At 43.8% G+C, this 23,485-nt stretch overlaps 1 protein-coding gene across 2 annotated transcripts; it reads left to right on the top strand.

Moving 5' to 3' along the window:
- Positions 1 to 1,449: 1,449 nt before the first annotated feature.
- Positions 1,450 to 22,950, top strand: PRKAB2 (protein kinase AMP-activated non-catalytic subunit beta 2). Of its 2 annotated transcripts, none has more exons than XM_031967403.1 (7): positions 1,450 to 1,873; positions 10,827 to 10,993; positions 12,982 to 13,075; positions 14,333 to 14,453; positions 17,222 to 17,355; positions 17,986 to 18,054; positions 18,790 to 22,950. In XM_031967403.1, exons 1-7 carry the CDS (start codon positions 1,712 to 1,714, stop codon positions 18,865 to 18,867), a joined length of 825 nt encoding a protein of 274 aa, XP_031823263.1. In that variant the 5' UTR covers positions 1,450 to 1,711; the 3' UTR covers positions 18,868 to 22,950. The 2 variants fall into 2 exon arrangements, with proteins under 2 accessions (XP_031823263.1, XP_031823264.1); XM_031967404.1 differs by lacking the exon at positions 1,450 to 1,873 and adding an exon at positions 2,222 to 2,324.
- The last annotated feature ends 535 nt before the right edge of the window (positions 22,951 to 23,485 follow it).

Genomic DNA, 23,485 nt, shown 5'->3' with positions numbered 1-23,485 from the left:
ATGTTGTAAAAAAAAAAAAAAAAATTACCCTGGCATGGGTTGTGTGAATAAAAAGTTATTATAAAAAAAAATAGAAATTCTTTGAGGACAGGGGAAGTTTCATTTCTGTGTTTGTATTTCCAGCAGCTAGCATCTGGAACATAATAAATGTTTGTTGATTGAGTTGAAAAAAAGAAGACTCTCCTATAAGTTTTCTTGTCTCTTGAAAGGTAGACAGTTTCATTCTTTATCATATTTTTTGGTGCTCATCCTATCCTACACCCACCAATTTTGAAGAAAGCATGATACCGACACCATGGTCAGGGCTTCTGTAAAAAGTGTTTATATTTCCTCAGTTGTTTCTCTTAAACTATACTTGACCATATCTATCTCCCCTTTTCCCATCTTTGGATTAAACCAGCATTCATCGTGATACGTAATTATTTTAATTGATGAGCGCAGGACATAGTGAGCATCAAATAAAGAATGAAATTGTCCGTCAACAAGAAAACTTAAAGAAATGGGAGCTATTTCTGAGTGCACAGACCATTAACTCTTCAAAGTCTGATGGGTGCTCATAAGAAAATGAAAGCGGCTGCGTAAAAGCAAAGCGAGCAGGACCAGAGCCTCGTACGCAGTAAGCGCAAGGGTGCGCGATGGTCGGCTGAGAATGGCTGGGCTCTTCTCAGCAACGGTGGTCCGAGACGACGCCCAAGGACTGCTTGTAGAAAACGCATCCCCCTGGGGCAGGGAGAACTGGATGGATGAGCGCAGACATTTGTGGCTTTGTTTCTTGTTTTTTGCAAAGGGGATGACACGTAAATGCTTTTGCACGATGTTCTGCACGTATGAGCAATGTTATACGGCTTTGTCTTCTCAAGGTCATTTTAACATTAAAGTATTTTTTATTATTACAGTAACTTTTTATGGACAGACATAAAAGTATTTCTTTAATGTCACTGGGAAGCCATCGCGAAATAAATAAAAATGGAAAAAGAGAGGTACTGGTTTAGTAGTAAATTCTACCCTGAATTATTTAAGTCATTGAAAATGAAAAACGGGTAACGGATGACAGAAATGCCGCGGACGCCTCCAGGCAAAGCTCGTCCGCAAACTCCGGGATGGGGTATTTTCCCCGCCCCCGGCCTCAGTTTCTCCGTCCGCGCAAGGGGTAGGCAGGGCGCTCCGACCCACGTCTCCATCCTCGGGACTGTGGGACTCGGGAGCCTAGAGACCGCCCCCAGGACCACGCCCACCAAGGAGCCTCGAGCGCCTTGGAGACGCCCACTCGCCTAGCGGGCCACTCGTGGAGGCGGGAGGTGACGGGGTGGGGGGAAGGGGGGAGGGATAGAGAGAGCAGGGGGCGGGGCCCCGGCTTCCTCGCCATTTTAGGAGGAAACGCGAACCGAGAGTCCTTCCGTTTCAATAACTTTATTGAGCCCTCCCGCCTGGGAACAAGCACCTCTGCGCATGCGCGGCCGCCCCGCCTTCCCCCTCCCTCTCCCGGGAGGAGGGCGCTCCGCCGCTGAGGCGAATGGGGCGGCATCCTCGGCGGGGGGCGGCTGTCCCGGGGGATTCCCGGAGAGCGGTGGGAGGAAGGCAGGGGATCCCGGAGCCCAGCTCGCCGTCTTCCCCGGACGAGGAGGGGGTGGCGTCCTGAGGCGGCCGGGAGAAGGGCGACGCCGGCGGCGGAGGACGGGCATCGGCTCCCGCCGGGGACCCCCGCGCCGCCATGGGCAACACCACGAGCGAACGGGCGCCCGGGGAGCGCCACGGCTCCAAGTCCCACCGCGCCGATGGCGCCGGCGGGCAGCCGCACGGCAAGGAGCACCCGCACAAGATCATGGTGGGCAGCACGGACGACCCGAGCGTCTTCAGCGTGCCCGACTCCAAGGTGCGGGGGCGATTGCAGGCGCCCTGCGGGGGGGGGGCGAGGGCGGGCTTCCGGGGTGCCCCGAAAACGGCCGGGAGCGGGGGTGGTGCAGGGGGCTGGCGGCGTCCGCGTCTCCTCCTTACCCTCCGGCCGGCCCCTGCCTTAGAGCCCCGGACCAGGCCCTGCCCTCAGGCAGCCTCCCGCCTAGAGAACGTGCTGACCTCCTGGTGCGAAGGGACTCGGAGAGTAAACCGAGGTCGGGTCCCGGGAGGGGAGGGGCCGGGCGGGGCAGGGCAGGTGGGGGGGGGCGGAGGGAGGGGGTAAGGTTTTTTGCAAAAGGCAGCGTTTGACCAGATTTTGGAGGAAACCAGGTGGTAGAAGCCAGTGGGGCTTCTTGAGTCTGGCGATGGGAGTGTCATGTTCCAGGAGCCAGCAGGAGGCCGGCGTCCCAGAATGGGTGACAGTGAAAAGGGTAGGGAGGGCCCACCTGTGGGTGCGCGTGCTTATATATATATATGTGTGTGTGTGTGTATGTATATGTGTGTGTGTGTTTAGATAATCACATGCATGTGTATATTTATTGCTCGAATGCCAAATGCAATTTTCCACGTGTGTATATTTACACGTGTCTATACCTGTTGCTCGAACGCCAAACGCGCACTTAGCAAAAATGGTCTTTTATGGAGAACTCGGGACACGCGCCGCAAGGACGTCCTCAGAGTCTCCCTTGAGAACTTCAGACATGGTTCCGTGACTTGGGGGCCCCCGACCCGGGATCGCCTTTGTCAGAGAAGTAAAGCTCAGAAGAAATGCGAGGCGCTTAGTTGGAGAAGCCGCCCCAGACGCCTGTGCGCCTGTGTTTGTGTCCCCTGTGGCGGAGCGTTCCCAGCCGGCATCGCTCCCATCGGTCACACCAGCTTGACTCTTAATATTGTGGTACTGTTTTGGGAAGGACGGGCACCGGCGCGTGTGCGTGTGTGCGCATAACACGTATGTAGCCTGGGCGTCATGGTGCTGGTCGCTTTTGTTTTGTTCTACTTACTGATAGACTTTGCTTCCCGGGAGGAGGAGAGTGTTAAGCGGGAGTGGGCCCTCGGGAGGCTCCTTTGGCCGCAGAGCCAACGGCAGTCTGTTGAAATAGCCCAGGTTCGAGATGATGAGCCGGGTAGTGAGTGTTTGAGGAGAGAGATCGCTGAGGTAGAAAGAACCAGACTTGGCTACGGATTAGATAAGTGTGCGGGGCCAGCGCGAGGATGACGGGAGGCTTGCAAGGAGAAACTCTGCCTCGGTTAGAACCGTCCGTCCGAATTAGGGATTCTTAGCCTCGTTTGTGTGTGTCATGAACCCCATGTATCTCTTGTCTGCAAAGAATGGTTTTAGATAACTGAAGGGAATGGATTTCAATTAGAGAGGCGGGCCAGTAGGACTGGGATTCCCACCCCCATGCAAATCTATAGATTCTCTGAGGGGGGGAGAGAGAGAGCAAGGGGAGAGATGGGGAGTGGGCTAGGCTCTGAGGTTGAGAAGCTCAGATGTGTGTTGTTCGGGGTGTCCTTCAACAGGGACTGATCTTACAAGTAGAAGTTTTGAGGGGAGCATCGACTTTTTCTTCTGAAAATGACCCGAGGGCTTTATTGGACTGCAAGCTCAATGTGAAAATAGTGCTAAACGGTTAGATTGGGGAGGGAGGGAGGGAGAGAGGGAGAGACCGAGATTGTGTAGCATGATTGGAGTAATGAATCAGTTCTGAGGTCATTGGTAAGACAGAGGGCCATAGTGGAAAGGGCTTTGCACTTGGAGCCTGGTAGACCTGGGCTCAACCACCTCTTCAAGTCGCACACAAGCTGGACAGAGGAATCAGTTTCCCCCTCTGTAAAATCAGAGCATTGAATTTGATAAGCCCTTAACATTCCTCCCAGCTCTAAATCTCTAATCTTAGGAAGCTGGAGAATGTACAGAAGGGCAGGCCCTGAAGATCTGAGATAACATTGTGTGAGCAGTGGGAGGGGGTTTTAGCTTGAAGAAGGGAACACTTTTTGAGTTTAGCTGCTTTCAGGTATTTCCAAGGGCAGCCAGGAGGAAAAAAAGGATTAGATCTGCTCACCCCAGGACCACAGGCTGGGAATAGGGGGTGGCCATTACCTGGAAGGAGATTGCTACTCACTCTAAGGTAAAACCTTCCACCGAGAGCACTCCAAAAATGGATTTCTTGGCGAATGGTGAATCTTCCTTTCCTGAGTCCTCGGGCTGACTGCACCATTCTAGGCTAGCTGGGGTCTAAGGGAGTCAGGAGGGGGATGGAGAAACGGGTGGGATGTTGAGAGGCTTCTCTCCTGGGGTGCAACTAGGCCATCCTCTTCAACACATACACCCCAGAAGATATTTCATTAGGGCTTGTTGAATGATAAATTAAATGTGATGTGTGGGGGCAGAAGCACCCCAAAGAAGAGTCTCTTCTGTCAGGTCCTGGCCATTTCCAGATTTTAGACTGGGGGGTCACATTGCTAAAGTGGCTTGGACTAGGCACACTGCTGCTTGCTTGTAGTTATTTGCCCAGAGGGAGAGAGGGCCAAGGAGAGAAGCCCAGGAGGGCAGGGCCGGTGGTGCTGTAGAGGGCCAGGTGGGCAGAGCTGGTGGGCACAGAGGGCCAGGTGGGCAGGGCCGACGGGGACAGAGGTAACTTGGCTTGGACTCTGGTAGCCAGGCTCAAGTGCTGGCTCAGACACAAGCTGTGTGACTTTGAGCCAGTCTATATGCCTGGCTGGGTTGGGCACCTTACCCTCCAGGGCTCCTCTGGCCCTGCCTGGCACCGGAGCTTCTCTGGCTTCTGTCGTCCCCCACCTCCTTGGGTTTGCCTACCTGCCTCCATTTTGTTCTTGTCTTCCTGGCTGTCACCACTTATTTATTTGTCCAGCTGGGGGGCGGGCAGTATGAGAGTGATGGGGGTTATGTTTTAAGAAGAGCAGTTGGTCACTTTGCGGGGAAGCACAGCAGGGGAGACATTGTCTGTGTCTGGGGGCTTCCTCTGCAGTTTGAAGGTAGACTGAGGCTCATTTAACCAATTCTTGAACTAAATAGATTTCCCCCATCTCAGGAGTGTCTCATTGTCTGAGATCCAAGGACTCCCAGGAGTTTGGGGCACTTGCAAAATCTAGACTGATCGTGTCCTTGCATTTAGAAGAAAACTGGAGCTATGATAACATTGAAAAATTGTGTCATTTTTATGTAGGAACTAAATCCAATCTATAAGACGCTCTGAAGCTTTTAATTTAATTATGTAGAATCTTCAGCTTCTGAACTTACTTGTGTATCCTAACTTGGCTAATTAAAAATAAAGCAAGAGGTGGTATTTGTCTCTATTTTTTAAGGAGACAGGGGTGTGCCTAATACTTCTCTTCCTATCCAACCAAGTTTGTAATTTAATCCACTGATGACACAGCGGATCTTATTCCTGCGGTTTGTTTACTTTATTAGTACATGGTTGAGAAAAGGATTTCAGTTTGGGAGGTGAAGAGAAATGATAGAAGAAACATGTCCTGATATTTATTTTTTCCCCCTTCTTCATCATAATCCTTTTTATCAGCTAAGCTGTTTTCTCCATTAAATCATGAAGAATCGTCTTACAGTGATTTGCCTGGTGATACTTTTACTAGATTACCAGATTTTTCTCTCTTTTTTTAAGTTTTTAAATTTATTTTACCCTTAAGTACAAAATAAAAGAATTAAAAAAACAACAACACATTTTCATATAGACAGCAGAATGAAAATTCACTATAAAGCAATAAATTTTCTTTTTTTTTTTTTTTTTTTATTTAATAGCCTTTAATTTACAGGATATATATACATGGGTAACTTTACAGCATTAACAATTGCCAAACCTCTTGTTCCAATTTTCACCTCTTACCCCACCCCACCCTCCCTAAATGGCAGGATGACCAGTAGATGTTAAATATATTAAAATATAACTTAGATACACAATAAGTATACATGACCACAACATTATTTAAGCAATAAATTTTCATTTCAAGAAAGCCCATATAATACCTACTCAACATTATTTTCAAAGCTACCCAGCTTTTCTTTGCTTCCTTGAAGTTTTTCTTTTTTTCTCTGTGGTGCACTTGTTACTTTATTCTTTTCTCCTCCCCCCAAACACATATACTCTCAGACATGAGAGCTTTATTTTGCTTATTTCCAATTGTCATCTATTTCTCTGGAGGTACCTAGCATCTTCTTTCATAAGTTCAAGTTTTTCCATGTTTTTCTGACAATCGGTTCATCATTTCCTAAACCACAGCAATATTCTAGTCCAGTCACATTCTGAAGATTGTGAAAATTTTCCCATTTTTCTTCATTCTTTCTATTCTTGGCTGCACATATTTTACTTATACAAGATAATTTTAATGTAAATACACAGAATTATTCATTTTACACTTCAACAATCAACAATCACTTTATACTATGGTTTAAGATCTGATGCTATTGAATCTGCTTCTTTTATATCTTTTTTCCCTGAATTTCTTTGAAGTTACTGACCTTTTTTTTATTCTTCTAATGACCTTTATTGATATTTTTTTCTAACTCAGTAAGATATTTTTTTTAGTAATTAATTGGGGTAACATTATCTAAATAGGTTAGTTAGGTAAAAATTGTCTTGTTTTACTTGGGTTTACCTATCCCTGATGAATAAATATTCAGTCATTTAGATCTAACTTTATTTGCATAAAATGTTTATTTTCATATAGTTCTTTTTTGGCAGGTATAATCTCAAGTATTATATAGTTTAGTTATTTTAAATAGTCTGAAATAATACTGAATAATGTGACACAGTATAGTTTCCTTATTTTTCTCTTTTGATTAAATCTATTTTAGCTTTAACTTTGGAATCATCATTAATACTGCTTTTTTAATATGATAAATTCTACTCTTGACCTTTATTTTATGTTTCTATAGATCTCTCATTTTCATAGAATTTCCTGAAATATTGTTGAATTCAAATTTTAAATCTGCTGTCAATTTCCATTTTACGGGTAAATTCATCTCATTCACATTCTAAGGTATAATTACTTGATATTTTCCTCCTTCCTAATTTCCTCTCTATTCTTCTTACCTTATTTCTGTCCTTCCTCTTCTGCTTTACTTCTGCACTTCTTTGCCCCTTTATTCCTTTACCTACTCACCCCTACAAGAATTCCTCCCTTATCCTTTTCCCCCATTCTATCTACTTGCCCTCATGAGATAATTGCTCCTTTTTATCTCTCCCGATAGTTTTATGTATTTTTTAGAATCACCCCATCATACTCAGCTCAGCTGAATCCTTTCTTGTGAAATTACCTAAATAAAAATGAGTAATAAAAAATTAATATTTTAACATATGAAAAGTAAACATATGATCTTATTGAGTCCTTTACAATTGGTCCTTAATATTTACTTTATATTTCTCTTGGATATTCTATTTTGAATTTTCTCTTAAGTTCTGCTGCTTTTGTCACAAATATCTGAAGGTCATTTTGTTAAATGTCCATTGGTTTTTGTTTTTTCATTCAGGATTATACTTTGGGTAAGTTACCTATGGTTGTAATCCCAGTTCTTTTGCTATACAGAATATAGTATTTCAAGTCCCAAAGTCCTTTAATGTAATAGCTACAACCTCATTGTAGTTCCATGATATTTAATTTTGTGTGTATGTTGCTTCCAATATTTTCTTCTTAACCTAGGAAATTTGAAACTTGGCTATGATATTCCTATGAGTTTTCTTCCGGTGATCTCTTTCAGGTGTTGATTGGTAGATGTTTCTATTTCTGCTTTGCGATCTTGTTCTAGATAAAGTTCTAGAACTTCAGGGCAATTTTCCTTGATAATTTCTTGTAATGTATCAAGATCATTTTTTTTAATTTCAATTTTCAAACAGTTTGACTATTAGTATAATTTAATTAAGTTGTAATCCAGAAGCCTGGGAAATTATGCCCTGAGCAGAGAAAAAAAAGAAAAAAAAAACCAGAAAATAAGTGAAAGGAGCATGTGCTGATTTACATTCAGTCTCCTTAACTCTTTCTAGATGCAGATGACATTTTCTGCCCAAACTTCTCCCAATTATTTTCTGAGGTCTCTCAGAGTTCACACTAAGGCTTTCCTCTTCACTTCTACATCAGAGCAGGAGCCCCCATCACACAGTTTTCCTGGAACTGGAACTGGGGACTCCTTCCCTGGAAGGGTCCCTCCCTGACTCCTTTGCTCACCAAGTGTGCTGTCCCTGTCTGGTCCGCCCAGTGACAGTGGAAGGTCCTTAGGTCTCTGGGACTGAGGCAGCCTCAGTGCAGAGTGAGCCCACGGGGTCCTGCACTGCACCTGGGCCCCTGGAGGCCGGGGCTTTCTCAGGGTCTTCCTGCAGGCCGTTTGGCTGTTTGGGACACTCCCCACCCCTACCTAGTGTATCACTTTGCATGGCCTACAAATGATGTGACAACATCCAGGTGTTAGGTGGCCAGCCCGTCTTAGGAGAACAGCTGCTTTGCCCTGACTCATATCCACTCGTGCTGGCTCTGTGTTCTCTTTGAGGCCATGATCTGAGGAAACCTGGAGAGTGCGCTGCCCCGCTCCACCATCTTCCCAGGATCCTCCCCTAGGACGATGTCTCGGGGCTTAATCCCCTTCTGTTCATTTATACGATAGAACAGGTTCTCCAAAGATGGTCACTGTCCCCAGGAGGCTGTAGGAGCCGGTGCCATTTAACGTAGACAGTGATAGATGCTGTCTCCATAGTCCCTGCCCCAGCACTGGGGCCTCTTGGATCCTTTCTCCCCCACGGCCTCTGGTCCTCACAGAAATAGGGAGAAAGCCCTGACCCAGGATTTGGGGGACAGAGTAAGCTTCTGGGGGGCAAAGCTTCGCCCACTGTGGGGGTCACCGCAAAGAGGCTGAAACCTAGTCTCTGGGAACTCGGGTGTGAAACTGTTTGGTGTTTAGCTGGGTGGAGCGCCAGTCCCAGCATCAGAAGGCCCCGAATTCAAATGTGGCCTTCAACTCTGCTAGCGGGGGGACCCTGGAAAGGCACCAAGCCCTATTTGTCTGTGTCCTCCTCTGTCAAATGAGCTGGAGGAGGAAATACCAACTGCTACAGTGTCTGCCAAGAAACAAGACATGTCTGAAAATGGTAGAATAGCAGCAACTCATTTCAGTGTGATTGATTTCCTTTGTAATTCTATATATTTTCTGATAAAGAATTCTGTCTCTGTCTCTTCTCTCTCTCTCTCTCTCTCTCTCTCTCTCTCTCTCTCTCTCTCTCTCTCTCTCTCTCTCTGTCTCTTGTCTCTCTGTTTCTCTTTCCCCTCCTTTCTCGCCCCCCTTCTTTCTTTCCCTCTCCTTCTCTCCCTCTCTTTCTTTCTCCCCACCCCTGCCCTGGCCTTCAGGTCAGCTTGTCCACAACGCCGTGTGACTCAGTTGCTGAGGCTAGGATCCTCCCAGAAGCAGCGACTTGACAGTATTGTCTGGGTGGCATTGAGGGCTGGGTGACCCCATCTGGGAGTGAACTTCGGGCTTAAGGTTTTGGGGTTTTGTTTTCCAGCTGCCTCAAATGTATGAATTGAGAAAATAACAGTCTCTTTTCCAGTGTTTGCTGTCCGTGTGCCTTATGTAGTGTTTTGTTGCAAATTTAATTATAGTCTCAACAAAAATGAGCAAGTAAAATCCTAAATAATAGGATAAATGCTGAACTATTTACATTTGGATAATAGGAAACACTATTTAAACTTGAAAATCTAATATGTTCTTTTCTTTCATCTTCCAATCTCTTTTTCATTTTGTGTGTCTGTGAGGCTTTGGTGTTATTTTTAATACAGTCATTATCAGTGTGTATATTATTCTGATTTTGCATTCTCTGTGCTTTCTCTTTCCACATAAACTGTCTTATGGAATAACTTTGAAAATTTCAGAGAATCACTTCAGATGTTTGGAAAGAAAATGCTAGATGAAAAGAAATAGATTTTTTTGATGGGGGTGGGAGTTGTAGTTGTTACCAGATTTTTTGTTTTCCTTTTTTAACTTAACAAAGCTTTGAAAATTCTGTTTGTCTTTTTAATTCTATTATCTAAGGCTGGGTAGAGGACAGTAGGGGAAGAAACCAAGTGAGTAACTCTTTTGGTATTCTATAAATATCAGGCGATTCTGGCACTGCCTTACTTAAAGGGACCTGTTTAGACATCTTCACTGTTAGTATCCCTTAAGTCTCCAGAGCCTTCCACCTGTACATTTCTAAATTAATTAACTTGGAGCAGAATTGAGCAGCGTAAATAAGGCTTAACATACCTCCTTCCAAATTTGTGAAAAATCGATTGACTTTGATGATGATTCAGCTGTTTTTGAAAAGTACTAATTAAATTTGATTTATGTTTTGTTTGTTGACCTTTTATTATAATTAAAATATTAAATACACTCACTTAATATTGGCTTTTTAAAAAATTTCACCATCTTCTAGTTGCTATGGGTCCCTTAAGGCAAACTAGGCATGATTATACTTTAAAGAGAGCAAAAAACCTTCGTAATTTCAGCAGAAAAACTCAGAGTACTAAATAAAGTAGCATCCTTCATCCTGATTTATAGGAATCATTTTATAGAGAGGCTATAGTTCTTAAAAAGTGGAATGATTTACCTGCAATCTTCTAGTATCATAAGGAAAACTCAGTTTTCATATACAATATTCCAAGCTGGTCTCTACTTAACTAAGGAAATATATACTAATCGTGTTTGGGTTTTGGGTTTTTTTTAAATTAGTATATGGTTTGGGTAACCTTTAAACTTTAGCTACTCCAACCCCTTTTTTATGGTATATGTAGAAGTCAGTAGTAGTTGATTATTCAAAGCATGTTACAAAGATGGTCACCTTTAGGGCCGCTCAGCACGGGGACCAGCCTGCATCTTTCTGAGAAACTTATGTTGTACTTGATTCCAGGGATGACCTGGGTATTTTTTCTTACAGCTCCCTGGGGACAAAGAGTTTGTGTCCTGGCAGCAAGACTTGGAGGACTCTGTCAAGCCCATGCAACAGGCCCGTCCCACGGTCATCCGATGGTCTGAGGGAGGCAAGGAAGTCTTTATCTCTGGGTCCTTCAACAACTGGAGCGCCAAAATCCCACTCATTAAGAGGTGAAGACGAGTATTTGGAGTGGGTCATATTGGGAATATCCCCCTTCCGAGAGAAATGACAGAGTTAGATCTCTACCTCCTCAGGATCATCCATAAAGTGCTTAGTTCTGTGGCCAGTGTGTTCATGCCTGCATAAGATGTGAGCTGTTATTATTCATAATATTGATGCACTCCAGAGTCTGTGACTAAGAGACTACAAATGAGGTCCATTGTATACTTTTGATGGAGTCCAAAAAGAATCATTTAGCCTGAAGAAAAGGCCTCAAGTGGACCCGAGAGGCGTCCTAAAATACCAGGCAGAGAAATTGGGCTTGTTCCAGGTGGCCCCAAAAAGCAGAAAACAAGAATAAGGGGTGGGGAGAAAATCTGTTAAAATTTGGTGACAGGAGAGCTGACCTGAAAACAATAAGGCCTAGCAGAGGGCTCCCCCATGGGAGGGCTTCAGACAGATGCTTTTGGGGACTCTTGGCTTCTGTGATGGTAGATTCATGTCATTCAGAGGGATGGACCAGGTCTTAGTGTTGGGGAGTGAGGGGCAAATTACTGTGGAAAGACTTGGGATAAAAAGGCTGCTGACCACTGATCACTGCTGACCAGCTGGGAGAACTTGGCCCAAGACCTTTGTCCCCACTCAACTCTGGATCACTGTCTACCTCATCCACCCCGCCGGGTATTCGTAAATGTAAAATGAATTTTCTTGGTGAAGGCTTCTTATAAACCGTAAAGCACTAGTAAATGCCATATAAAGAGGATGAACCCATTTTCATGGATTCTATAGGACTGGAAAAAGGACCTTAGGGGCCATTTAACCAAGTGGCCTTATTCTACAGCCAGGGAAACTGAGACCTAGAGAAGGTCATACAGAAAATAAATGACAGAGCTGAGTAGGAGAAATCCCATTTTTTTGCATTTCTAGAAATGGCGTTGTAGAGTACTAGATTTTATTTTCTCAAGGTGGGATCTCATCCATTACCAAGGGCTTGGATGTTACCCAAACAGACATCTTAAGCAGTTATACAGGTTCACTGACTTCTGCGAAGCACTTTCGTACTCTAATATATACAAACTTGAGGTCTTTCTGGTGATCCTTTGATCCCAGTCAGCATTTTTAGAGATCATTCTTTCCTCCAAAAGGAGAAGTTATTTCATAATGAGCTTGTTATCCACACAGTTCTTGGAGGTCAGGCAGTACTCTAAAAAAGAAATTGAACAGAATCTTAAAAGGTAACTCTCAGTTATTTCCATCCAGGATTTATATTCTGGTTTGGGTTTTTTTTTTTTTTTTCCAATGAAGCAATTGAGGTTAAGTGGCTTGCCTACAGTCTCACAGATAGTATTAAGTGTCTGAGCCATATCTGAACTCGGATCCTGACTCCAGTGCTGGTGCTCTATACGCTGCACCCTCTAGCTGTCCTGGGATTTATATTCTTAAAACCATCTAATTTCTTCCCAACCTCAGATTAGAGGGTCTCTGTGTGGGCTGACTTAGTGTGGCTAACTAAAACTAAATTGCTTCATGGAACAAAGCCTTTCTGACTCTGTTAGGTTTGCAATGAAATGCATTAGAAGTAGGTAGCAATTATTTATGCAAATATTATATAGTTATAAGAGAGTAAAGGAAGAGGGACCTCAGATCATGGGTGTTTTCAGGGAAGCACAGTCCAATGCTCTTTCCCCTACGTCACACTATAAGGAATTTTTTCTGTGTTTCTAAAAGTAGTTATTTGTGAATAGCCTTTGTGCCAACCCAACGTGCCAGCTAATAAGTTATTAAATGACAACTCTGTAAGATACTTGGAAATACAAAGATGAAAAATGGCAGCTCCTGCCACAGAGCCTTAAATTATTGAAGCAAAATGCAAGGGCCAAAGGACCAAGCATTTAAGGAACATTTGAGGAGGGGGAGACTCAACTCCAGATAAAACAATGTCCACTGAGTCTGGGGAGCCCATTGGTAGTGATTGTCTCAACCTCCCATTTCCTTGTAGCCACAACGATTTCGTTGCCATTTTGGATCTCCCTGAGGGGGAGCACCAGTACAAGTTTTTTGTCGATGGCCAGTGGGTCCATGATCCATCAGAGGTAAGTGGCTGAATAGCTCACCTGGTGCCCTTCTCCCTCTGTTTCCTGCCCCCTGTTTCCTGCCCCTGCTCCAGGCTACCTCTTTGTCTTCCCTCCCAGACTGTTTGGATAGTTAACCAGCCAAAATCATCGCTGGCCTTCCAATCTATCTTTATGCAAGATCGCTTGTAAAATAGGAAGATTAATCACATTCCTCTGCTACTCAATTGTCTTCCATTAAAAAGGAAAAACAAAAACAAAAAACCAGGCTTATGGAATGCCTTGGTATGTACAAAAAACTGTGATAGTCTTTGGGGATACAAAGTTGGATCTTTTTATTTTTTAAGAGACTGTCCTTGGCAGCTCATCATTGAATAAAGTCCAGGTTTACCCTGGTATTTAAGGCCCTCTTTGATCTATTTTTCCAGTCTTTTGTCCCCCTTCTCTTCCTCCTCATATAGTTCATAATGTAGCCAAACTGAACTATTTCCCATGGTTCCCGGCACGATCTAGTTTTGCTTGCTTTGCTGAAAATGTGTCCTGTTCTTGGAAGACTTTCTCCTTTCCCCGTAGTTCTAGCTGTTAAATCCCTTGCCTCCTTCAGAGTTCAGCTCAAATGCTATTTTTCCCTGAGGAAAAAGATTCCCTTTGCAGGAAGTGCTCTCTCACACTCTGACCCGAGTGTCTAGGACTGTGTCCATCCACTTTGTATTCAACACAGCTCCCCTTTGGGGCACAGTCAGAAAGTAGGGGCTTATTCCCTGGCTCTGATATCTATGAGTTCTGCTATTATGGCAAGATGTTTAATTTCCATAAGTCTCATAAGTTTATAGACTAGGCTAATGATATGGAGTCATAAAAAAAACCTAAAGAAGCTTTCTCTCACACAAGCTATGTGCTTTGTGTGTAGTGGACATGACTTGATGAATCAGAATGTATTTCTTCTGTGGCTGTTTGTGTTGGACACTGTCTCCTCTAAGAGGCCCTTAGGAAGAACCTGGCTTACCGACCCTTAATTCCCTTGAGTGCCCCATGGCCCACACCAAGTGCCTTCCCTCATTGGAGCAGGTGCTTAATCGAGTCCTTTCATCCCTTAACTGTTGTTGTCGGGGCTGCAGGAAAGAGAATCCCTTCTGAGGGCTGGTGGGGTGAGGTTCTTGCTGATGGGCTGAGTTGTGGCGGTTCTGATCTGGCCCACATGGAGCTGGAAGTTTTTTCAGCACCAAGCGCCAGGTTCAGGAAGGGGGCTTCAGGGCACTTTTCATCGTTCCTTTTCAGCCTGTTGTTACCAGCCAGCTCGGCACCATCAACAACCTGATTCACGTCAAAAAGTCTGATTTTGAGGTTTTTGATGCTCTGAAGTTGGATTCCATGGAGAGTTCAGAGACTTCGTATCGAGGTAACTTATATTTTGACCTTACTTACAAAGCCTGCTTAAAATAGACCTGCCTTCCTAAGAACTCCATCACCTTCTTTCTTTGTAAAACAGAAGTTCTTTATTTTGATACTTTCTTGATCGTTTAACAATAAGCTTTTGGATCATTTCCTGTATTTGCTTTTTTCTGTTTCTATTCAAGTATAACTCACATAAACAAGTAGGGTCCAAATGCCTTCTTACTGGTAGCCATATCAAGGCCCAGTAAGGGAAGTATAACTTACTTTTCGGATTCCAAGTCTTACTTACTGGTGTTCACGCTCAGTTGGGGATTGGTTCAGTTTATTATGGTTGATAAGAATTGATAGGTAAAAAAAAAAATCAGGAGCAAGAAAACTTGTATGCTTTTTTTATTTTCTGAAAACTTCCAATTAAATTTGAAAATCAAAAAATGTCCTTAGAAGAAAAGAGCTAATTTTTTTTCTCTTAATTTATCCAGTTGATTGGGGGTGGGAGTGGGGGTGGAAGGTCTAATATAATAGAGAACTGAATATAACTAGATGTTCCAAAAGTAGAGCAAGAGATAAACAGTGAGATGGAATTTTGAGAAATATGTACAGTGAAAACAGTACAAAAATACAAGTCAGGACATCCTTCCATGTTGTTTGGTCCTCTTGGAAAACAAAGGACAAACAACAGCAGGAAAACTCTGTTTCATCCTCTGCCTAAATCTGTCAGCTCCGAATAGCCATGGTTGGCAAACAAGGAGAACGCTGTCTTTGGGAGTAGTGCTCATCATTGAAAACACAAAATCCTAGATTTGTACGGACATTACCCAGAGCGCCAGCGACTGTACGGATGAGATACATACAGGATTAAGTGGAGGTGACTTTAGAGGGGAACCAGTGGAGGCCCCCCCCCTTGTGGGCAGCCTTCTCAAGGTTAGCCTCGAAGGAAGGAGAGAGACAGGGCAGGTGTCATCAGGCTAAAGATGGGGGATATAAGAGAGCGTCTGGTAGTAGGCTGTGGAAAAGCAGCCCTTTGGGAGAATGTGCAGCATGCTGAGAAAGGACCTAGAGAAGAGTGGGGGCTGGGAGGCGTGGAGGGTGGAATGAAGACAGTAAATGGGGTTTGTGGTTGGGGAGCAGAGACAGAGGTAGAGGGACAGCCAAGCATGTGGAGAGATGTAAATAATTAAGAGTTCAGTGGATTTAGTAGATTTAGTAGATTCTCTTTTGTCAAGTCATTCGTTTATAATTTTAAAAATAAAATGACCCTGAGAGATATGGCTGCCTAAAAATCTACTCATCTAATATTCTTAAGTAATCCTTTCTTAGAACTCTGGGAGATGATTGGGAATTCAATGTAATGGTTTTTAGTCATCTCCCAGAGATGACACATTGAATTCCCAATCCCTATATTTATGTCCACCTGCATTTTTGATTTCCTTCACAAGCTAATTGTACAATATTTCAGAGTCTGATTCTTTTTGTACAGCAAAATAACGTTTTGGTCATGTATACTTATTGTGTATCTAATTTATATTTTAATGTATTTAACATCGACTGGTCATCCTGCCATCTCGGGGAGGGGGGTGGGGGGTAAGAGGTGAAAAATTGGAACAAGAGGTTTGGCAATTGTTAACGCTATAAAGTTACCCATGCATATAACCTGTAAATAAAAGGCTATTAAAAAAAAAAGTAATCCTTTCTTTGCTTATCTTGGTTGAAGATCCTGATATACCTTGGCAATTAAGTTGTGCTTACATGGACCACTCTGGCTGGCCAAAGAACCAAATTACATTGCTTTTCAATATATCTGCTCACACTTTCTTCATCTTTGATCTTCATGTCTTTTCCCCCCTTACCCAATTTCTTACTCCATTAGCTTCTTTTCTCCCACTTAATTAATTAATGATAACATGGTGGAAAAAACATCTTCTTGGATGTGTGTGCTTCATTCCCAACTCAGGCACAGACCAGTTGTATGATCTCTTACCTCTTTTTATTAGTTTTTTCAGTTGTAACCATCTGACACCTTGTCAGATGTAGTTGTAAGATGGAGTTGTAAAAGTAAGAGAATTTAAAAGTACAACAGTCAAGAGATGCAAGATGTCATAGATTATATTATACATTTTAGTACCTTTTTTTCCCCACTTCCACACAGCAGAGATAATACAGACATTGTAGTGCTTGTAGGCTCCAAAGAAGGATTTAGTTGATGACCAAGAGATTTGAAATGACTAAATCATATATATGGACTCTAATATCTTGCCATTTGTCTAGTTTATTAAGGCCAAAAGTTTTGTTCCTTTAATCTGTCTTGTTAAATGAAGGTATATTTTATTTTCTGGTCTTGGACTAGATCAGTGATACTTAACTCTGGTTAAATTTCAATAGAAAGTGTCTTCAGTTTTTTCATAGTGTGTTAAGAAGTCCTTGATAGATTTTCAAAGGAAAATTAATTTTATTTAACTTAGTTTTTAAAATGAATTTGCCAAATAGCATTTTCATTTGATGATGTAAAGTCAGACAAAGATGTTTCCTCCAACTGGAGGTCTTCAATCAAAGACCAAATGTCACTTGTCGAGTGTGCTGAAAGGGGAATTCTTGGTCAGGTATGAGTTTCATAAACTCTTTTTCAAGGGGTTAATGGCCCTTTCTAAATCTAAGAGTAAGTAACTACTTCTGTGATAGCATTAGCTTTCAGTGGGGTCATTTTGTTCTAAAGCTTGTGATTTCTATTCATGTTTTCCATAGTTTTCCTCTGATATTTGCGAAATTTTCTTTCAGATTTATCCAGTTCTCCACCAGGGCTTTATGGTCAAGAAATGTATGCTTTTCGATCTGAGGAGCGCTTCAAAGCTCCACCCATCCTCCCTCCTCACCTTCTCCAGGTTATTCTTAACAAGGACACTAATATTTCTGTGAGTATCTTATCACTGCCCTTTTAATTACGTTTAGGGCTTCTCAGAACTAGTGGAGAAGGAAAGATCTCCATAAAAATAATTTGCATTTATATGGCAATATCATGAGCTAAGCTCAGTAGTTGTAGAAGGGGTAGGGGGTAGATTCAGGAGCAGAGATACAATGACATTTATTTAATGCTACAGAATGACACCGAGTTTTCCTTCCCCAGAGCAGAACAATTGTGGCTTCCCAGTTGCCACCACAGAGTCATTTGTTAGATCCAGAATTTTGGCTTGCTGAGATCAACTTCTAGGGCCACCAGTCAGCGAGTATTTATTGAGCCTTTAATAGTGTCTTTGGGCTCTGGGACACATAGAAGAAGCATAAGACTTACTTCCTGCTTATTAAATCAAAGGTGGAATCGGCCACCTTCACTTCTGTCTTTGTCCTTCACATCTCCGACATGGGCCCAGGGCTTGGGATTGAATTTCCCATCTGTTCAGAACCATCAAGTAGATTTTGTGTCTTAGGGCTTTTACCTGTTAGTGTTCTAGGTATGACCTAGTGTAAAAGATCCTGGAGAAAAGGGAGCTGCCCTTGTCTATTTGCTTTGAAGTGAGCTCGGCTGTTTTCTCTCTTTCTCTCAGTGTGACCCGGCACTTCTCCCTGAACCAAACCACGTCATGCTCAACCACTTGTATGCATTGTCCATTAAGGTGAGTGCCGGTCGGCAAACCTGTGAGGACCAGGAAGACGGGCCATTAGACCGGCCTCTGCCCCACACCCACTGGGGATGACCGGTTGCTTTGGGGTCAGCTCTGTCATCAGACTCTCCTCCCTTGATACTCCACAACTACACTGCTCTGTCTTTGGATGAACCCACCTGTTAGCAGTTGGTTGCTTCCATATTAGTCATTTTCATCTCCTATTTTTTGGCTTTCTTGATAACTGTCAGCCTGTCCCAGTGGCTTAAACTACATGGTGGTACGGAGCAAAGGTGTCAGAAAATGACCTTTACTTCTGAGTTCCAGCCCCAAGGAAATGCCTTGGTATGGGGGCTTATTCTGGCCGTCAGTCATCTCCAGACTGAGGATACTGGGAAAACCAGTCAGGATGCTTGGAGCCCAATTATTGGATTGTTTTAGGGAAGAGTTGGGGGTTTGGACCCTTTTTGAACTGCTTTAGAGGTCCTAGTTCTCCTCTTCTAGCCAGATAAGATAAGAGGCAGGAGATAGAAATTCACTAAGAAGTCTGAATGTTTTCCTTGCTTTAGGCTTTCCTTTTAGACCCTACTGCAGAGGGATTCCCTTCAGAGTCTCCTGTTTTGCCTCCAGTTACTCTCAGTCCTGGGGTGCTTCCTGTGCAGAGGTCGGGGCTGATGGGTGTTGCTCAGGGCTCGGAGGGAGCCGAGTCTCCAAATAAGGAGCCGTCCTGTGTCTCTCTCTCCCCAGGACAGCGTGATGGTTCTCAGTGCCACTCATCGCTACAAGAAGAAGTATGTGACCACGCTGCTGTACAAGCCGATCTGAAGAGATGCTCTCGGCTGTCCTGGCCCTGGGAGGCGTGCCCCCTATCTCTGTACTGAACCCCCATTGTAGCTTAGAATTGAAAACTGACTTGACCTTTGAGGCCAGTTGATGTGTTTCTGAGCCTCCTTTGAATAGGCTGTTCTGCTTTTCCATTGGACTGCGGGAGAGCGTGTGCGTGTGTGCGTGTGTGTGTGCGCGTGTGTGCAGTTTTGTTTTTTTTTTTTAAAGGAAAAGGGTGGGCTCATACATATATATTGAACATACAGTATGTTAATGTTATTGGAAACCTAGCCACTGCCAAATCTCTATCTTAGGATGCCTGTTGGGTGCTTTCCAGAGGCCTGGGGGAGCAGAAGTAAGAACCCCCCTTCAAATCACCTCCCCTGACCTGCATGGAACAACAAATGTATAGGAGTCTTGTCTGGCAGAGAACCTGAGGACAAAAGGGGGTCCCGTGTTGGCCTGGTGCTCCCCTAGGATCCCCTGCATCTCCCTCTGGAAGCTGTCCTTGATAAGTGGAAGGCCTGTCTTTTCTCAAGGGCCCCAAAGCTGATTTTTTTTTTTCTCCCCATATAATACTGTTCCTTCTTCCCCTTGAGGACAAAGCATAGAGACATGGGTGAGGATCCCTTGAAGGGCGGTGGTGTAGGGACCCCATTTCCAGCCTGGGTTGTCTGGGGATACCCTTTCTCTTTAGAACACAAGCCAAGATGCTCTCCAGGGGCTGGCTTTAGTTTCCAGTGAAGAAACACATTCATGAAGTCCTGAGAATGACAGATTCCACCTCATGCAGGCTTGCTTTCAGCTCCCTCCAGCATGAAAGGGAGATCCCTAAGGGAGATCTCGTTCTTGAGCCTGGCTTCCAAGAACTTACCTGTGGGCAGCCTTCCCTGGGCCTACCGTTATAATATAATGCCATTATGAGCGTATGTGTGCATTATGTATATGTAGTCTGATGCCATTATATAATAATAACTGACATTTCTATAGTGCTTTAAAGTTTACAGAGCATTTTAATCTCTCATTCGACTCTAATAACCCGATAAAGTAGGTTTTACATACATTACTTTTCTCATTTTACAGATGAGAAAAATTGAATGTAAGAGTAATTAAGTGACTTGCCCTGGTTCCAAAGCTACTATCAAAGGTGGGATTTATAACTCCTGAGTCCAGCCTTCTGATCGCTCTGCCATGGAGGGTCACCCTGGTTTCCTTGGCTAGAGAAGGAAATTCCTTCAGCCCTCAGTTTCTTGCCCTGGAGCTTAGACACAAGGTGGCCTCCTTTGTTTAAGCTTTAAGAATTTTGCCCTGAACCCTTAAGAAGGATTTTGGGGTTTTGTCTCCTCATTTTAAAAGTAACTAGACTTTGGCTTAGCAGAAATCATGGAGCCAAATTCATCATTAGATTGTTGAGGCTTAAAAATCTTAAAATCTTGCAAGTGTCTGTGGGCCTTCCCTTTTTACAGAGAACTGCAGGTCATCCATCCAGCGTTCCAGGAGGCTAAAGCTGTTAGTGGCTGAGGGGCTCCCAGACTGCCCGGGATGGACCCTGCCTTCCGCCCTTCCTGAGCTGAGCTTGGGGAAGACCTGTGGCTTGGGAGGGTGACCCAGTTGGTTCCCAGCATCCTCGCTGGCCCGAGGCTTAGCTTAACGGGGTACGTCCTGGTGATGGGGGACAGTGAGTGGAACCCATTAGGGACTTGGCTAATAACTGAGCTGGATTTAATGCTGCCTTGGACACTTGGGAACTTTCCCCTTTGCACCAGAAATCTTGTATGGCCTACTTTGGGCCCAGATGTCCTTCACCAGAAGTGTTACTCTCGTCATTGTTGAAATAGGTCAAATCCCATGACACTTGGACATTTTGTTTGATGAAATTTGACTTGAATTGAGTGTTTTAGAAGTCAGAGAAACAAGACTCAGAATTTTTTCTGTTACACAGTGATGTTGCCGGATTATTTGTTGTGAGAGGATTAAACAAAGTTGTAGTCGTTACATCTAATGACCTGTTTCATGTTTTAAATTTTTCATTCCGCAGTGGGGGCAGGGAAGGGAGTGTTACGTTCACCGAGTAGTTCCACAGTGGTGGGTCATGGTGCCAGGGAGTTCCATTCACCCCATTCCACATCTGGTGTATCATCTTGACAAGCTTTGGAGAAATCTGTGCAAGATAGACCCAAGGTAGACAACTAGTTACCATGGAATTGGTGAGGATGGACATGGCGTTGTTCAAGTACTTTACCTGAATCTGAGGAAGTAGCCCCCAAAATTGTTTTGGCTGCCTGGAAGAAGTGATCCAGAGCTTGATTTATTCTGGTTTGTAAAAGCTTTTACAGGTATTTATTTTAATAATACCTTTATCTTCTGCCTTAGAGATTCTGAAGTTTGGAACTGAGGGGCAAAGGAAGTGTTCTTTTAAACTTTTTTATTGGTCATTTCCACAGAATGTTTGAGGGAAAACTGATATGTTCACAGAGTGCGTTGAACTTCAGTGAGGAAGAACTCTGAAAGAACCAAAGCATGTTGTAGGAACAGTGGAGGAACAGGAAAGCAGAAACAGGATGAGCAACCAAAAGGACGGGGGAGACTCAGAACCTTAGAAACCCGGCTTAGAACCTGGGTTTGTCAAACCACTTGCACGACAGAGGGATGCCCCCAGGAGTCATTCTCCATTAACCTCACTTTTTGGGTTCCCTATAAATATGATCATATCCTAAAGATGTCATTCCTCAATTCGAATATCACTTAAAGACAGACTTCTTATTTTAAGCCATAACGGAAGCAATAAAAACAATTAGATGGCTCCTTGGAGTTTGTTGAAATGTGATGTGGCCTGTATGATTGTGACCAGTCAGGGACACACCAGACACCACAAGCATTGCCTTCATGAACACAGACCTGGCTCTCCATACATCTCCAATTGGGTGTTTTCTGATGGAAACTCAGGCAGGAGTGTTCCTTGGGGGGATCTTTAACCTTCTCTACTCTAATCATTTCCAGATTTCTCCCTTCTTGGCAGACTGGTCCCTTAAGTTATGACCTATTTGCCATGAAATGGTCATTGGTTTCTACTTCATTCTTTATATTCTATTTTATTCTTGAGAGCCAACTTCCTGCCATTGTTTATCAGCTGCTGCTAACTAGTTATTCACAGTATCAGAATAGTTTGTGGTGGGTCAGGGTGTTTACTTCAAAGCTACGCAATTCAAGAGCAGCTCCTCTCTAAGGAAAAAGGCCTTTTGGAGCACGAGATCCCAAGCCAGCCCAGTAGCAGTGAAAGAGACCTTTGATTTGGGCTTTTCAGTCTTGAATAGATCCTTATAAATCTTTTACAAATTGAACTGAATTGAGTTGCCATCCTGGTCTGTTTTCTGACAAGATTCTGCTTCGTTTAGAGCAGAGCTTTTCTTTAGTTTGAGGGTCGGGTATTCTATGTTCTGTGTTAACTTTTCTGACATGAGGTGGTATCCCTGTGCCCAAAAGAACCCTAGCCAACATAGAGGTATTTCTCAAGTGAAATTGGAGACAGGTGCTGGACCCAATGCTTCTCTCCAAAAGGTTAACCAGGGAAGGGCACCTAGATGAAGTATTCTGAAGTTTCTGTGACCTCTCCTGCTCTCTGCAGATGCTCCCCTGACCAGGAGAGATTGATTCAGGGAACCCAAAGCAGAAATGCCCGTTTGTTGGGTCTTAAAATCTTTGTCCAGCCCTTGGAAAAAGGCTGAGTTTTCAGAGAAAAGGGGGACCCCTGATGTGTTGGAATGATTTGAATGAAGGCAGTCATTCATAGCTTATACACTTTGGGGAACAAAAGGGATAAATCTGTAATTTGTGGGAGGGATTTGTGGGGAGTCACCCCCTCCTGACTGGTGCTTTTTGTTTCTAACATTGTCAAGGGATAGAGTTGGCCCTTGATATTCCTCAAGATTCCAGTTCAAGGAAACTTTTTTCCCTACTGATGACCACAACTTAACCTGGATAATCTGTGTGATATCTGTACTGTGCAGAGCCTCTGTGATGTCCTGTGTACAGGTTCCTTTTTTTCATGAATGTAACTCAAAGTAAAAATTATCGTACAACAAAGGCTTGTGGGTCTCCTTCCGTTGTATGTTGTCAAGATGCACTAATCCTGGCAGCTGGAGAGAGGGGACTGTTCAAGAACAGTAGATTTGTCTTAATGGTTTGTCTTAATGACAAGGAGAATAGAATAGGAGCCTTAATGAACAGGAAAATAGAAAAATGGGGGGCTGTTCTGATAAGTGACCGCTTCGGTCCCTTGGATGGGGGAGAGGCAGACTTAGAACACTCGCACAACAGAGGGATGCCCCCAGGAATCATTCTCTCTGTAAAGATCCCAAGCATGAGCAGACAGCTGAAGGCAAGGTGTGCTGAGCATCTTTCCACAGTGAAATGGAAACTACATTTATATAATGAACACACTTGAACAGATTAGTACTATATGTGGCAAGGTGGAGAGAGCCGAGTCCGGATGTGACCTCCATCACATCCTGTGGGACCCTTGAGTCACTTAAGAGTGTCTCCAAGTCCTAGGTCAGAGCAGATGTCAGATCTTCATTGGGGGACAGAGATTGAGCGGCCCACCCTGTTCAGAGCTTTT

This window comes from Sarcophilus harrisii, chromosome 4 (genome assembly GCF_902635505.1).
Source record: "Sarcophilus harrisii chromosome 4, mSarHar1.11, whole genome shotgun sequence".
Taxonomy (NCBI): Eukaryota; Metazoa; Chordata; class Mammalia; order Dasyuromorphia; family Dasyuridae; genus Sarcophilus; species Sarcophilus harrisii.
This window is presented reverse-complemented; position numbering and strand designations above follow the sequence as displayed.